The sequence below is a fragment of the Lutra lutra genome, chromosome 3, assembly GCF_902655055.1.
Source record: "Lutra lutra chromosome 3, mLutLut1.2, whole genome shotgun sequence".
Lineage (NCBI taxonomy): Eukaryota > Metazoa > Chordata > Mammalia > Carnivora > Mustelidae > Lutra > Lutra lutra.
The window spans coordinates 23,887,620-23,905,480 of NC_062280.1; the positions used below are offsets into that span (position 1 = coordinate 23,887,620).

Below are 17,861 nucleotides of genomic sequence, written 5' to 3' on the forward strand. Positions count from 1 at the left end.
CCCTTGAATTTTAGATGACTTTACCAGTGAATACTGTAACAGGGAGCAATCATGCAGAAAGAGATTGCACAGAAAGGAAAGGAAGAGAGTTTATGACCTCAGACTTTCCAAGTAGACGCTAATGCTGAAAACTAAGTCACTAGCACATTCTATCCTCTTAAAGTCTCATCCTATAGGCTAATTCTGTAGACACATCCTTGAATTCCAAGGACATAAAATAACCTTGCCAATGGGGCACTGGGTGGCTCAGTGGGTTAAAGCCTGTGCCTTTGGCTCAGGTCATGATCTCAGGGTCCTGGGATCGAGCCCCGCATCGGGCTCTCCGCTCAGCGGGGAGCCTGCTTCCCCCCTCCTCTCTCTCTGCCTGCCTCTCTGCCTACTTGCGATCTCTGTATGTCAAATAAATAAATAAAATCTTTTTAAAAAAATAACCTTGCCAAAAATCCCAGAATAAATAATGTTCACTAGGCCAGAACCCTAAAATGAAAATGTGACTATGTCGCTTCAAACATGTTCTTTAGTACCACTTATTAATTAATTTCTTCAGGATCCTCAAAAAAAAAGTATTCCATCTTTTCAAATGATAACTTTTTCCCTTCACCTTGACAAAATCAGTTTAAATTAGGTTTAAAATGTGTACATTCTTCAAATGCATCTTCTAAATACTCTTAAAAGTACGGATAAAATAATCAAGGATATTTTTCACACTTAGACCCAAATATAAGCTTCCTTTATTTGAAGAAAAATATTAAAAGGCCTTGCTCTGTCATGAATTAGGTGTTACTCCATATATATCAGGCCTGCTTTTGTACATAGTGATAAATGGGGTGGGATAAGCCATTCAGTCTTACTGTCATTCAGATGGTCAATGCTGTAGCTGTCCTTGTTTTTCCAAATTAGTTTTATTATGGAGTTCTGCCATAATAGCTGGACAAATGGTATGAATTCAGATCTCATTGACCAAAACAAATTAAGAAGCTAAAGCTTTTTTCTTTTCCCAGACTATTGCATTTGTAATTTACTCAGTCTCAAAAGACCGAAAATAAGTCTTACTTAAAAATAAGAAAAGTGGGAAAAAGTCTTTGCTTCTGAGAAATACAAGGGTTATTTATAATTCAGCCTCCAGAGAACAAATAGCCAATAAACAGAAACCAGAGTATCTACACATTTAAAATAGAACAAGTAAGGGGTGCCTGGGTAGTAAAGTCAGTTAGTAGAAAGTCAGGTAGAAAGTCAGGCTGACTCTTCATTTAGGCTAAGGTCGTGATCTTGGGGTTGTGAACTCAGGGTTGTGAGATCAAACCCCCATACTGGGCTCCACACTCAGCACAAATTCTGGTTGAGTTTCTTTCTCACTCTCCCTCAGCCCCTCCCTACCACACTTGCGTGCACGTGCTCTCTCTCTCTCTCTCTAAAATAAAATCTTTACACTGTAATAAGTGCATAAATTATACAGGTTGTCCATTCACCCTGTGCTGGTATATTATTATAGGTGACACTTGTCCAACAGCAGGCTGATAGATCTCCATTACTGATATGTGATGCTTGGATGGGTTGGGTTACCATGGGCCACTAGCAATTGCCCAAAGCTACTTATAAATGTCTATGTGGTGACTAATAATTGTAGTTGAGCTATACACACATTAGAAATGTAGTTGGCAAGACTTACTGATATTAATATGAGCCAATATTAATTGTTTTCTTTTTTCTGAACTGGGATAATTGTGATATGTTTTCTGAGTCAGATACAGAAGTACAACATAACTAACTCAAATATACTATAGCAACTAACCCAAACTCTTCAGTGTTAAGTTTTTTTCATAGGTTAGAAACTATGAACCAAGATAAATTGCTCTAAGAAGAATTCAAAATACATTAGTACAAACGAACATTTTATTAAAGCTGAGAAACACCATATTGAATATGGTCTCTCAATATGATATTTAATAAAAATTTTTAAAAGCCAAACATTTTTATAATTAAGGCAGAGAATGCTTTTCAAAATATTATAGTTAAATGGGTATTATGTGTCCCTTTTTTTTTTTTAAAGATTTTATTTATTTACTTGACAGAGAGATCACAAACAGGCAGAGAGGCAGGCAGAGAGAGAGGAGGAAGCAGGCTCCCTGCTGAGAAGAGAGCCTGATGAGGGGCTCGATCCCAGGACTCTGAGATCATGACCTGAGCTGAAGGCAGCAGCTTAACCCACTGAGCCACCCAGGCACCTTATGTGTCACTTTTAAAAATTTCTATTGAAGACAAAGAAGGGATGTAACACAATAGAGCTCCCTTTATCTCCCAAGAATTAGGTAATAGCCGACTTGGTATCTCCAAGACCCAAGAAAGGTACTTGAGATCTCACAAATAAAATGCCATTTTTCCCTTTACCATGCATGAAACAGTTTTTCCTCATAGTCATTATGTGATCAAGTGATCACATTATTAGCTATAATCAGTTTTGTCAAAACATTAAATAAGAAACCAGAAGACTCCGGGCTTAAATGGTTAGGTTGGAAAATATATCAGTGTTATGGTATAGCCAAAGCACCATTTGTTAGGATGACTACAAAGTAGTTTGGCTAAGAGTTTGGAAAAACATGAGTCATTTGCTGCCCCAGTTTTTTTCCCTTTAGTGTTATCAAATTATAATAATATATATGCATGTTACAATCTGATGAAAATAAACGAAACCATGAAGGGAGGGGGAGTAGGGTTAGGAGACAAGGAATAGATTGTTTGAAGGCCAAAATATCAGGTTACTTACTTAAATTGTAGAAGTCAAACAAGGAGAACATGATGGTAGGTGTAACTACAGCAATCATCCTAGAAGATTGGTGAAACTTCTCAGATCAAAGCCAAGAAATTCCAAGTGGTTGTACGTGTCTTTTTCCTGAGGGTAGACAACATGAGGTTGGATTTTATTATAAATGAATCACTCACTTCACTATGGATAGAGTTGAGACTGGGAGGGAATCTTGGAAATACTATATGCTACAGAATTAACAGTAAAGGTAGATTTTGGCACTTAAGCAGAATAAGCATAATGTCTAAGCAGCTCACGGAATTTGGAAGAAAAAATAAAATGATAACTCATCATTGCAAACACTTGGATATGATGGCCAGAGCTTCCAGTATTGGTAACTTCATATTGTTCTTGATGACTTAAGGTTTTTACATAGGAAGACATCCAAAAACAAAGTCTAAGTACTAGAAATTGCATTCTGCAAAAAGGATAGAAAATGAATATGGGGATAGAGATGGTGTTTTAGAAATGGGCAAAGAATTCCATCAATGATGAAGGAAATTTGGTAAATAATCACAAGTCCACATTTAAGTATAAAAGTAGTCTTTAGGAGACCAAGATAGGGATAATTTATCCAGTTTTGAAATTTCTGCAGAAAAAAATTTAATTCCATGTTGTTGCCCTTCTACTTAATGCTGTATTTCTCAGCCATTCTGACTCTGAGTTCATTTGGGATCATTCTGTTTAAAAATTAGAATAAAAAAGATGTTACTTATAAGGTATGTCTGCTGAAACAATATTTTTTGTTGTCCACTACTTTGTAATAGTTGCTGCCTTCGTCCTATTGGGCTGCTATACCAAAATGCCACAGAGTGGGTAGCTTAAACATAAGAAATTTATTTCTCACAGTTCTGGAGGCTGGAAGTCCAAGATCAAGGTGCCAGCATGGACACATTCTGCTGAAAGCCTTCTTCCTAGTTCATAACTGGTGACTTCTCACTGCATCTCCATATGGTAGAAGGAACTGGCTTTGTTCCTTTCTCCAAAGGGAGCTTTGTGGAGTCTCTTTTTAAAAGAGCACTAATCCCATTCATGGGGGCTCCACCCTCATAACCGAATCACCTGCCAAAGGCCCCACCTCCTAATACCATCAAATTGGCATTAAGATTTCAACATATAAATTTTGAGGAGGACACAAACATTCATACTATAGACTTGCTATTCCTCTTTGTTAAAGCGGCTTGCCAATCAAATGCTGAATACCTTTGTTTAGAAAATAAAACACTGGGTTAAGTATATCTGGAATTAGAATCTAGTTTTAGCTTTTTTTTTTTTTTAATATTTTATTTATTTGACAGAGAGATCACAAGTAGGCAGAGAGGCAGGCAGAGAGAGAGGAGGAAGCAGGCTCCCTGCAGAGCAGAGAGCCTGATGCGGGGCTGGATCCCAGGACCCTGAGATCATGACCTGAGCCAAAGGCAGAGGCTTTAACCCACTGAGCCACCCAGGCGCCCCTAGTTTTAGCTTTTTTGCTTGATTGGGGTGTTTATGAACAAAATCACAACCAACCTGAACTTGTTTCTTATCAATAACATGAAGTATCAGATACCCTACATTTCCCATGAGAATTTTGAGAGTGAATTAGATAAAGTCAGTAACAATTGTGTTAATCTGCGAAGTGCTTGTAGAGAAGGTTATAGTTTAAACTATATATTCTGGTTGCATTAGATTACTTGTATTGAAAGAGACTGTATTTCAGACGATTAATCAGAATTATAACAGGATGAACAGCAGATAGCAAATGGTACCACGGGTTATGCAGAGAAGAAGGGAACAACAGAAAAGACTGATGTGGACACAGATAAGGAGCGTGAGAAAGAAGCTAGAAGGAAATGTAGATGCATTACATGAAAAAAAAAAAAAAAGGAAAATAAGCAAAAAAAAAAAAAAAAAAGGGGAAGAAAAGGACACTTACTCCTCCCTGGCCTAGAATATTCCACTTCGAAGATGTACATTCAATTTTACTGCTCTAAAACCCAAATGCCCTAGGTCCCCCATCCCTACTTTGAATGGGGGATGTTAGAGTTGAAAATTCTATCATTCATAAAAATTTGTGTTGGCCAAAGTCTTTTAAGCTTTTGTATCCACCAAACCCGAACCAATATGTTGTTTGACTATATTCCCATTCCCTCTTAGTTATAGTCTCCTACTTCCTCATCAGTGGAGTTCATGAAGTACTCCCAACAGGGACAGTTAACTCTGATTACATTCTCCATCAGTTGAGGTAAAATGACAAGTGACTCCTTCCTCTTCAGTCATAGGCTTACCCAAGTCCAGTACCCTTACCGCATTTCTTTTATACCTTTGGTTCTTCCTGAAGCACTCAGAAACCTTGCTTCTTTGCATATGTTCCCATTGGTCAGATGATCGGGTTCATACAGGTTTCTAGAAAAAACAACTCAACAGCAACATGGGCAGTATCTGCTTTTACTGTTCTGAAGGACTTTTCCTGTGCCTGACAAAATTCCAAGTTAGAAGCAGTTGGTCTGATCTAAGATGTTGAAGAATTAAAGAGCAGCAGGAGGGACCCCCCCCCAAATGTTAATCTTTCTTTTTCTTAGATTATTATGATTTTATTCTCCAGGATCTCCCCCCATCTTATTTTTACCCATTTTTTTTTTTTCCCTATGGGATTATGGATACTTAATCATCTTTGTCAATTTCTCCCATCTGCCTGTTAGGCTATTTTAGGGAAGCACTTCCCTCAAGTTTTGTGCCAAATGGAAGAAAAGCAGCAAAATTCAATTTCACCAGTTATTATCTTCACTGGTACTTCTAGTGAGAAGTTCAAATCATAATGGGAACTTTTAGTGGGGCTATTAATAAAATATGAGGTGTTGCTGGAAGTTTAATGGTTGGATCTTAGAGAGCCCCTAAGAGCAAGATGTAGAGTTGCCAAAATGCTAAATGAACTTCCTTTACCAGGTGGCTTTTACCCTAAAGACAGTCCTTTGTCTTGAACATAGTGATAAAATCTTAAAATCATAGTGATAAAATCTTAAAATCTTAAAATCAGATTTCAAATATTTATCATTTCTCTGACCCTACTGCAATAGAAAAATCAAAAACATGTGGCATCTTTTTAAAAAGTTGTTTTCATTTTGCACTTGTTAACACTATAAATGGATGAATTTGATAAATATGTCTTGTTGATCTTCAAGGAATTCTTCATAAATGTAATCCTAGACAATAATTTGTAAGGCTCTTTTTGTCGTTTTGTTTGTTTTTGCCTTGCTACTTTTGTCTTTTCCCCCATGACTTAGGTACTTGGAATTAAAAGACAGTCAAGGAAATAAAATGACACTGAATGTACAGTACTTTCCATTCTGTGAGAAAATTATTGGGAAATGTGATAAATATCCATGAAAATCTACAAATGCTTACTGACGAAAAGTTCTAATAATAACACTCAAATGTGATGGTGGGCTTGAAATTGGCATGGGGATAAGCAAATCGCTAAAGATAAATGAGCAGCCACAGGCGCCCTTTTACATTTCTGGTTATGAAGACGTTGGTAACAGAACAAACTTCTCATGGAAAGACACAAGCTGCATTTATAAAACCTGAGAAGTGTATGATTCCTACAGTGATAGTGTAATATAAAGCAGAATAGACATTGACATTTTTGCCATTTTGTCTATGCTTTAATCCTTATTTAATCTTGGTCTGACTCCTAAGAAATGCTGGTTTCCAACATGGTTATTGAACCATTGGTTGAACTGCTTGCATAATTTACTGTGTACTTTGGAGCAACTACCTTCTGCCCTTAGGTTTCTTCTATAAATAAAGGATAGGCTCAGATATACATAACTCCTAGATTTAAGGGTAAAATAAGATATATATGAAAACTGTTGGAAGAGTAAAGAGATGCCATCCTTAACAAATCATGGAATACTTTCTACTCTGCTCCGGGGGACTACCTAGTAACGATGGGGTTTCCTGATCTCAATGCATCCATATCGCTGGGTCAGGCAGTGTGACGTGTATACACACAAGGACAACAACTTAACCCTGATATTATTAAAATTTAATCTTCTGTATTTGGAAGATGTGTTTGTGTACAGAATTTTCACCAGAAAGTTTTTATAGCAAACTTTTTATGTCAGAAGTTTATTTTATTGGTAAAATATTAAATAATATACAGAATTAAAAACTGCACTTACACTTCTGAGAAGAAATAAATCTTGGACAAATTATATGCTTGTTCCTGAGATTCCCTAAATTTATTCCAGTAGCTGTGCACTCAGACAGTACAAACCTTTATAATATAATCCTTTTCACAAAGTATTACAAAGTTTCTGCAGCTTCTTTAGTTGTACACACATACAGACACACACTCACACATGCATATACAACACTCATACACGTATACACAGTACCCACATACATGCACAGAACATGTATGTGTGTGCATTAAAAACAAGAAAATACAAGTCCACATTTTAGTCTGCAGTGATAAAACTGTTTAGCAGAGGTCTCCAAATTGGTAATATAGCAGAGTGACTTCTCACACAGCTGCAAAGACTGTTTCAATATTTCCATAGTAAACCTCATTTTCTGAGGTATTGTATTTGAGCCTTAAAAAAACTACATTACACTGAGCAAACCTGACATACAAGGTCTGGAATTTTAATTTTACATATATATTTATATATATTTCTTTTTTAAACAATTTTTATTTTCCCAAATTATTAGTTTGAAAAAAAATGAGGTTTACTGGTTTGACCTATTTTTTTTTCTTTTGCTTCTAAAACTCAAAATATCCTAGAAACTGTCAAGCAATTAGTTTTTAAAGTAGTCTAATTACCTTTGGTATTGTTAAAGAAAAAAATCTAAAATGGCCAAGACACATACTATACAAATGCAGTAACTGCCTTTAAAAGAAATGCCAAAGAAATGTTATCTTTTAACAAAACATGTATTTACAATACAGCAGTTTTACTATAGGGACACAGGTATAAAAAAAGAAAACCAGCATTCTACATATAAATATGTATGATACGAAAAATACTTCTTACTTAAATTTGTATGAAAACAGTGCTCCAAATATTTCTTAAAAACTGTCTTCAGTAGGTGATAGGTGTTTAAAATTGAGCTAAGTGCTTTGCTTTTATTTTAAGGTTCATTTCCAAGAAAAGGAAAATGAAATAAAAAAGTATTAGGTTCTTAATTTAAAACACCGGGCAAGGGTAAGAAGGAAATTAAGTCTTTAAAAATTGCAACTTTTTCAACTTTAGGACACATTTCTCAGGCAAAAGATTACCAATTCCAATGAAAATTTAGCCTAAATATAGATACCATAAGATTAGACTAGTGGTTTTGACATTCTCTAATCTTTTGACTATGGAGTGTTTTATTCTTTCTTTTTGTTCTTTTTTTTTCTCTTTGCCTGTTGTGTCCTTTAACTAACATACCATGATTTTCAAGGGTTTCTTTTGTCATTAACTAAAGAAAGAATAGGTTAGTATTAAAAAAAAAAAAAAAAACCATAGTTTTTAAGACTTCAAGGAAAGTATTGCACTTGTACAGAAAGAAAAATATCTTTTGAACTAAATAGCAGAAGCAATCATTGTGGGATTGCAAATAACACATGGTCTAAAAGATCCAACTATTAAGAGCAAATATGAAGCCTGGAGAGCCCCCTCCAAACCTGGAATATTATTATAGTAAATGTTAAAGCATTTTCTCCCAACTGGGAGATAGTTAAGACTTTTTGCTTTAGACTTTTAACATCTTTCTAAATTCTTGCAAAAAACTGTTTAATCTCTCATACATTTTAGAAGGAAAACTCAACAAAAAAGGAAGGCAAACATACCATATTATGATGACATAATCTCTGAAGTCCTATTTTAGGTACCCAATATTTGAAAATGAAAGTAGCACAAGGGTTATATACCTTACTATTTTTAATCCAACTACTTCTCTTTTTAATATAAAACTACACTTGAGTATAAAAATATGTCAGCAAATTATACAGCCAACAAAATCACACAAAAAATGTTAAGACTTAAGAGACCGATGAATCAGAAGAGTTGACCTAAACTTCACACCAGTGGGGGAAAGAGAGGCAGAGATGTCCGAGGCAGTGATGGAGGCGATGCAGACAGGGCAGACAAAAGAGGGAGGGTACAGGGAGGAGACAAAAATTTAAGAGCTAACAAAGAATTTCGTTACACAGAAGGGGAAGCGATATATGTTCAAAATCTGAGAGTGCTTGACACTCGAAATGTTTTATCACAGTTTCAGAAATTGAACTACTTAAAAAAACGCACACAAAATAATAAAACAACAAAAACCAAAACCCAGAGTCCTTCCCTTGTTACAGTGTATTCATTTTTTAAAAATCCATTTCCAGTAAATTAAGTAGAATCCTGATAAGTGCATAGTAGGGGATCTAGTGACCTCCACCCGTTTGAGAAGCTTTTCTTACTGTGTGTCACTTGAGGTAATTTGAAGGGCCCAGTTAACTGCAAACTGGCTTATCTGTACCTTTATGAAATTACATGCTATATTTTATGTGGCTTAGCAGAGGGCCTCTAAATTTTATATTTTATTCACAATAAAAAGGACATCTTAGAAAACTAGTCATTCACGTACCACTCTCTGTATGGGGTAAAGGTTAATTCACAACAAATTTATACAGAAAATATACAAATGCAATGTTATGGGAGAAAAACCCCACAAACAGAATTAGGAACTTATTTCTAAGAGTGCATGTGAATAATATCCACAAACTTACAGTACAGCAAGAAAAAACTAAGAAGCTAGAAATATAATGTTACATAAAAACTTTATGGAAATCCCAAAATTTTAGGTTTCTGCAATAAATGTAAAAATATTCAAGGTGTTATTATTTGGCCTAGCAATACACTATGATAAAAAGAAACACTAGCATATCACAGCTTCTTGGTCATATGACATTTGCTTTGTATAACAAGCAGCTTGTTTTTGTTTTTTTTTTAAAAAGCTGTCATATCCTAACACATCCATTGCAAGTAATACACAATCATGGTAGGAAACCATTTGAGATTATGCTTTGGAGAATAGCAATGTGATATGACTGTTCAGTTTTGTTTTGTTCAAGGAGAATTAATTACCTGCTTCTTTACATTTTCCATAAAACATTAACAGATTAGGAGACAGGTTCTCAGACTAGTACACTAGTCTGTAAATGAAATTCTAAAACAATACTGTATTTTATTGACCAAAAATTCCACTAGTAAAGCCTTGTGTGATACTAGAAATTATTCTTCCTTAAAGACAAACAAACAAACAAACACCACATACCAAAACGCAATTCACAGCTGAAATTTCCCTCTATGCCATATTTTATCTACATGATCTTGGAACAGTATTCAGAAATACTATCAAACTAGTAAGATTAAAATCTTGTTTCAAAGTTTCCTTTTACTTTAAACAGATGAGCTGAAATTCTCTGTATTGGAAATTCCTCTAATAGTTTTGCCCTAAGAACACGAAGATGTATTCTATAGTACTCAAATTTAAGTGGTTTTTAAAAATACATAATAAAAGTGTTTGTAGCGCTACTATAGCTAACCAACACTCTCTCAATGCATTTTAAAAAGGCACCAATATAAAGAAATTTTATAAGTATTTAATACATTAAAGTCAGGATCTTAAGATACCAGTTACTGTATATTTTAATTATTTTGCAGAAACTGGAGGTTTAAAAACATATCTAAGATAACTGTCATATATACAAACTTCAATTTCACCCCTACTCTTTTTTTCTTTTGCATTTGGGGATTTTTTTTTTTTGACAACCCCATACGGATAGTACTTACTAAAATAATATATAAAATATAACTAAAGATGACCACATATGTAACATATCCCTTTTTGTAAAACAAACTTTTCAAAGTAAAATAATAATAATAATAATAATAATGTAGCCAGTACCTCTTATGATCCAACTTCTGTCTTGACACTAGGGGCATGCAGATTTTTGTTTGTATTTTTGTAGTTTTTTCTGTTCTTTTTTCTACTTTACAGAATCATTTTGGAGACAGGATGAAATTACATTTGGGGAGTAAGTAAAACGTAATTTTCATCTAAATGCTTTCACTAACGTGTATTTTGTAAAATCTTTATAACATATAAAGACTTCATAGTTTTGTGAGGTGTATAACTGATACACAATAACTGTAAGGAAAAACAACATCAAGCTCACTAAAATATTCTGGTCTTTCTCCTTTGCTAACAAGTAAAATTAATCATTTTTCTTTTCTGTATCTTCCTATTCCAAAGTTATTTGTGTTTCTTTCACTTTGGAAGTTACACCAAATCAGCTTAAAGATCTTTTTGTGTGTTTTGACTTCTTCTGGAAATAGACTGTAAAGACCCAAGGTTTAAGTTTAATAGTTGAACTAGTCCTAAAGACACACTAATAACTTCTTTAATATTTGTTAATACAATCTGGTAAATTTCATAAATTGCTCAGGTATTATAATTTTAACTCTTTATGTGCTTTTGCAACACATGTGGTCACTAATTGCTCCTTTTCATGACTTTTCATTTTAAAAGAGTGTGTATGTATGTACAAACATATACTGTTGCACATATACAATTGGTTTTATGTATGTGGGAAAAACATACCCTACTTTGTAGCCAAATCCAAATCCCAGTCTCTCATTCTCCCATTTTGTCCCACCAGAAAATTCTCAACGGAATGTTTTAACGACTTGAAATCTCTTCCAATCTGCTTATTGGTCATTTTCACGGTTCTAGAAAGAAAGCCAGATTAGGATGGCTTTTTAAAAGTGATTGACCACTGTTAGAGAGAGGCAGCACACATCTTCAACAGGAGCTGGAGATAAATTTCTGGGCAAAATTAGGGCAAAGCAATGTAATGAATTTCTGAATTTTTGCCAAACTAGAAAATAGAGGCTAACCCATTTTCATGCCCCTCAAATACTCTGTAATGTGAAATCTCACCTAAATAAACTGGGCATATAACTGTTATGTAAAACTTGATTTATTTGGTGTCTGACTCTCATATTTATTTTTAGGCCCTAACAACTTGCATATTTCCTTTTGTGAAGAAGGAGGCATGCAAATATAGCCATTCAGAGTTTCCCAGAAAGCACTGTGCCCACAAAAATTCTTTCTAACCTGCACATTTGAATTGACCTCGTCCTCATTTGTCCCTGCCACACCCTGAGCCATCTTTACCTCTTTCTGTTCCTCATATTGTGAAGATAAGAAAGTATAAGTGTCCACTTGTAGCAAATACACTCTCACAAATACTAAGTCCCTTCAATAAAAGAGATTTCCAAAGAGGTGAAATGAGAAAAGGAGAGTACATTAGTACGGTCTTCATGGGGCATTAGACAACTCTTTAGGTCCACCTAAAATTCAGCTTCATCCCAGGGCAGTAAGGTACATGATAGTTCATACACTGAAAAGAACAAACAGTGAACAGGAAGAAAATTCCTAGATGATGCCAGCAGAAATCCACACATAGCCAAAGTGATGAACATATTATCTGCCATCCAAATGCTTCCTTAAATTGCAGTAAAACACAGAATCAGGAACCTTAAATTATTTAGCTTCCTCCAAAAAGGAAAAAAAAATATATGAAATTCTAATCTTTTTGAGTGGTTAGGGTAGGGGCAGTAAGGGAGTCTCAAAAACATGCTTTTCCTTTGGATATACTGTATGTTCACAATGTACCAAAGCATGCAGGGGGAAAAAAAAAGGTGACATTCTATTTAAAACATTTCATGTCTCTGTTTTGGTACATTCTCTTTGATTTAAAGGAACAGTTTGGATATTTCTCCAAAAATAATTACAAGAGGGGCCAGTAAAGGAGAGCTGAGTTATAATCATTTTTGCTTAGCTCTAGCTGTGTTAGTGATTAGAAGTCGCTTAAATCAGCAGATGATAAATGAGAAAATGAGAAAAGAACAGTCAGTATTGGGGTCAGATTTGCCTCTCTGTCCATAGGTCTCTAATCTTGCTAGTTCTCACATCATCTGTATTACACAGTTTCAGCATCCTATTTAATGATTTTTTGTTGTTGTTGTTAGAGCAGTTATCAGTTACTGCTTAACAGAATCAGTATTCATAAATGGCTAACAGATAATCCAGTCATGGACAGGCCTGTCCTCCCTCAACACAAGCAGCAAGTTCTGCATCCAAGTGTGACTTGATCCAAATGACTCAATCGCATTTGGTTTCTCCCCTCTAATGCTGTTGGACTGCAGAGAAAAAACAGCACCCTTATAAATGAAATAAAAAATTTGCACATGAAAAATGGCAACGTATGTATGGATTAAAAGAAGAGAAAATTTTTACTAAGGGATTGAGATTCCTTTCTGACAAGGACTTATACATAGTTGAATGTTTTCAAGACAGAAAAATGTGCAGGACATGGTGACTTTCACTTGGAGGTTAGATTACCTTCTAGACTCCAAGAAGGGTAAAAATAAGTTTTGTTTTTTGTTTATCTATAGTCTAATGTACAGGTTACAAAGAAGTTCCCTTTTCCTTGCACCAAAAGTGGTAAATATTATTATTGAAGAAATACTAGAATAAATAGCCCTAGTTCCACGACCTTATGGGGTTCAAGTTACCACATTCAGGTAGAATTAGTAATTGCTCCAAGATTTGGAAAGCAAAAATCTATAGCAAGATTTTTATGATCTTCTACTCAAATAGTAAAAGATGATGGACTATGGATAGAACACTGGGTGGTCACAGCTTGAAAAAACCAGTGAAAAGAGACATACCAGAAAAGGGATTTCTGAGTGGGTTTTTTCCCCCTACTGTTAGCCTAATTATATTTTTCTGCTGACTGGTTAACACTGCTTAAATGCTGATAAAGTGACGATCGTAAGCATACTTTTAGAAACAAACACGGATACTATGCTGCCATCACATTACAACTTTAAAAGAAAACTTCCCAAATTTATGAAAAGTAGAGGTCCTTTCTGGAAACTACTGACTGCCTCTTAGCCACTCTTAGACCATATGTTATTCTTAAAACTAGATAAAAATTCTATTCATTAAAGGTGTTAAAAGTAAGGCTGCCAGGGTGTCTATAAAATGCCAGTCATCAAAACTATGGAAAACAGTGCTTAAGTTTAGAAAAATAAGATCATAGGACCTCAGATGTATTGTAGGTGTCCTTAACTACCTGTAGTTCAAAAGTTTTCCTATATGGTACAGTGTATAACATATCGTATTATAAATTCCATTGGGGAAGTAAACATAGAACCCACAACAACTCATCCAAGGAGTTATCACTGAAAGTAACAATGTGTTTGTGTTCTATGATCTATAGAGGGGGGAAAAAAAGTTTACATTTTGAAACAAAATTCTTCCTTGAAGAGTAAAATTACTTATACCACTTTAAACTGCAAAAGTTCTACCCAGAAACTCTAAACTTTCCTGCCTTCAATCATAATCCTCAACATCAGTGGCAACTTAGAATCTCTCAGGTGAATCTATATGAATCAAGTGATTTTTTTCTCAAAGCATGATGTACCTTACATTTATGCATGGCAGAAATGGAACTGCTCTTAAATTCCCACAAAATAAACAAGCCAAGTTATCAAGAAACAATATCCCTTGTCCCTTCTCTCCTCTGTTTCTTCCTTATTGTAATTAGGAAGAGCAAACGACACTGCGTCCACAAAGTAAGAATTAATGACAGTAATAATATTTAAAAAAAAAAAAAAGATATGTCAACATCTGAGGGAAGGTGGGATTGTAAGTGCAGTATTTCTTCATGTGCAGTTTGTTACTTCATAGGGGTCCCCTTTGGAATGAAAAGGCCTAGTGGAATGTGTGCTCCCCTCGAACGATGTGTGATGAAAACTCGTAACGGTCCTGGCTTCTGTAGCCACAGATGTTGCATTCCAGTGGGTCCCGGTAGCCATGGCAACCCATGTGAATGGTGTACATGACATGGTCTAGGAAAAGGACTCGGCAGTGCTCACATTTGAAGGCCCTAATCTGTTCTCCTTCCCCATTGAAGACCTTGTAGATGTCCTTCAGAGAGCCCTTAGGAGCCTTGGTATCCAAAGCCTTGACATCCTCCTTCATGTAAGCTGGGCTTTGTTTCCTCTTGGGATTTAAGGCAGGGTTTCCTTGGTAGGACTGGTGGTCATCGTGGCTGCTTTCTGAGTCCGTAGAATCCAGGCAGCTGTTGCTGGGGGAGGCCTCTCTTTCCTGGGGTCGACTCTTTGGTCTGATGAGGGAGAGAGGACCATCCATGTTGTTTTCATGACTATCGGAGGTTTCCCTGCTAATGGGTCTTTCGATCCTATTTGGATGATAGACCTGAGAATAAGCTGAGCTTATAACTGGGGCCACCTCAGCGATTGTGCTCGGCGGGTGCTGCATCAGTGGGTGAAGGGCCTCAGCTCCAAGGTAGGTGATTGCATTGTTGATGGCTTGGTCCATCATATGAGACTGCATTAGCTCAGCCTCCTTCTCATATGTTAAGTTCATATCAAAGTGAATGTCTGGGTAGCTGAATCGCATGAGCTTTTCCCCTGAAAGGAGGAGGGTGAGAAAAGTAAAAAACAAACAAAATACAACAAAATTAGTGATTGGATTAAAACATAAGTGTATAAAGTTAATCGTCTCCATGTTCTGTAATATGATAATCTTATTCTTTAGATCAAGCATTTGGGCTCTTTAATTCTGCTGAGACTCACAAATACTCTCAACCTGCAAAGAGGATTAGTAATAAGAATTTCACAAGCCATTTGCACTTGTTTTAATGCCATCATGAAAATGCATCTAGCCTGAAAGGTCTGATTGACTGTGTTATCTTATTTTCATTCTCAATTAAAATTTCCACTTGTCTACAGCTCAGTGACTATAGTTGGAAAAAGAAATACCAGGTGAAAATAAGTCAGAGACTATGCCTGTTTTGCATATTTTAGACATCGGTGACCAAGCCACAAAGATCACAAAAGCGAGAGTGATCTGCTTATAACATCTGTCACCTCACTGTTATATCGGGTTAATTTGGTTGATTTGATGGCTATGTTAGAAAAAAAAAATTATAGAGTCAGTATATGTCACCCTGGAGAATTAAAAAATACTGTTAAAAGATGTGTTGTTTAGGGGTGCCTGGGTGGCTCAGCTGGTTAAGTGTCTTTTTGGCTCAAGTCATGATCTCAGGGTGATGAGATGGAGCCCTAGGTGGGGCTCTGTGCTGGGCATGGAGCCTACTTAAGATTCCCTGTCTCTTTCCCTGTCCCTCTGCTCCCTCCCATCTGCTTGGTTTGCACTTGCTCTCTCTCTCTCAAAAAAAGTTGTATTGTTTGATAAATTAAATGAAATTTAGGACTGTATACATATAGGAGTTATTTCCAAAAATAGATTATTTATAAACTTGGAAAATACTATGATTTGTTGTTTTGCTTCTTGAAATGGAGAATTCATCATTTTTACACCACCCCTTCCTTATTCAGATATATGGGCAATGGTGCTGGTATGTACACCCATTGTTAATTTTCAATACTTTATCTTGACTGAAGGATTTTTGTAGTTTTCCCTTTAATAGTTACTTCGACTAATTTATACTTTACTTCAAGATTAACCATGAAGAGTTCTGTGCATAAAGCAGAAGTAATTTTAATTTTTCTCTTTTAAATACTGCCAGCTTTGGATAGCATATTTTATCTTTTTAAAACTCTGTCACTAAATGTGGTCTCCTACTAACTGCTTGTTGTGTTGATAGGTAAAGCTCACAGATAAAGACTTCTTAAAAATATATGTGGACTTCTTATAAATGTTTAGTATGTTATAGATGGATGCCTAATTTGTAATGTTGATTAAAAAAATGTCCACAGAAGAGTATTCTGGAAAAACACTTTCAGATAGCTAGCATTAATTTCAGGTTTGAAGAGTGGTCCCCAAAGTAAGATAAGGGAAATGATCAGAGTAATGAAAACGGAAGCAAAAAAATGATGAGACCTTATCTCATGGCATTCAATTTAAGATATCACACTGTTAAGAGTTTAAAAGGTGAGCCAGACAAATCTAATCTAAATTCTCTAAGCTCAGTTTAGAGGGAGTGACAGCAATTTAGGGCTCATTATTAATACAGTGTGATATATGTTATGAGGTCAAATAAAAGGAATACACAACTAGGGGAGTAAAAGAAGACTTCTTGAAGAAAGTGGCATTAGAGATAAGAACGTGACGACAAATACTAGCCAACTAAAGGAATGTAGGGGTGGAGCTGCTGGTAGGAAGGCTCAGAAGCAAGAGGGCATGACTTGTCAAGGGATTACTTATATCTCACCATACAGCTGAGAGTGGAAATAGATGAGGAAGATGGAAAAGATAATAAAGGGGCTTATTCAACAGCTAAGGAATTTGAATTTTACCCAAGGGCAATAAGGATTAAAAGGGTTAAACGAGGAAGTGACGTGGTTAGGCATTTTTTTGTTGAGATGGTTTAGGAAGTTATTGCCGTAAAGATCATGGTGGCCTGAATTAGTACACTGGCAGTGGAAATGGAGAAAATTGGATGGAATGGAGAAACATTTAGAAAATATAGTTTCTAGGGCTTGGTGATTATCTAGACCTAGAATATGCAAAAGAGAAAGAAGTCAAACACGGAGCCCAAGTTTCTGGCCTAGGAAACTTAGTGGATGGCAATGAGATAGAAAAGATGATGAGTTCACACTTTGAAAGATTGAGTAACGTCATGGTGCAGTAACTACTAAAATATAGTCTCAAATTTCGGAGACAGACCTCTGCTTGAGATGTGGATAGTTAAGTCATCAGCTGATAGAAAGTGACTTCTGAAGCCATAAGAAGAGAAGATACAACCCAGGCATAGATAAAGGGTGAAGAAGAGAAGGTCAAAAATAGAACCTGGAAGAACACCAAGACTTCTAATGCCTCCCCAGACCAAGGCAAGTTGGATTCTTGCACTGGGCCCCATGTTTACAGAGTTTTTTTGCTCCTCATGGAATGAGGAATGTATACAGCCAAGGGAATGTGCCTATCTGGAGAGGACGGCATAGACCATATACATAGCCATGGCCCCAGAATTCCTTGCTCAAAT

General features: G+C 35.8%; 1 protein-coding gene across 12 annotated transcripts in view; it reads right to left on the minus strand.

Annotated features, from left to right (window-relative positions):
* Positions 1-8,186: 8,186 nt before the first annotated feature.
* Positions 8,187-17,861, minus strand: part of IKZF2 (IKAROS family zinc finger 2) — a 155,722-nt gene continuing 146,047 nt past the window's right edge. For all 12 annotated transcript variants that reach the window (XM_047720979.1, XM_047720986.1, XM_047720980.1 and 9 more), the window contains one exon: positions 8,187-15,324. In XM_047720979.1, the coding sequence (XP_047576935.1) occupies positions 14,603-15,324 (722 nt within the window). In that variant the 3' untranslated portion in view covers positions 8,187-14,602. The remainder of the gene's footprint in view (positions 15,325-17,861) is intronic.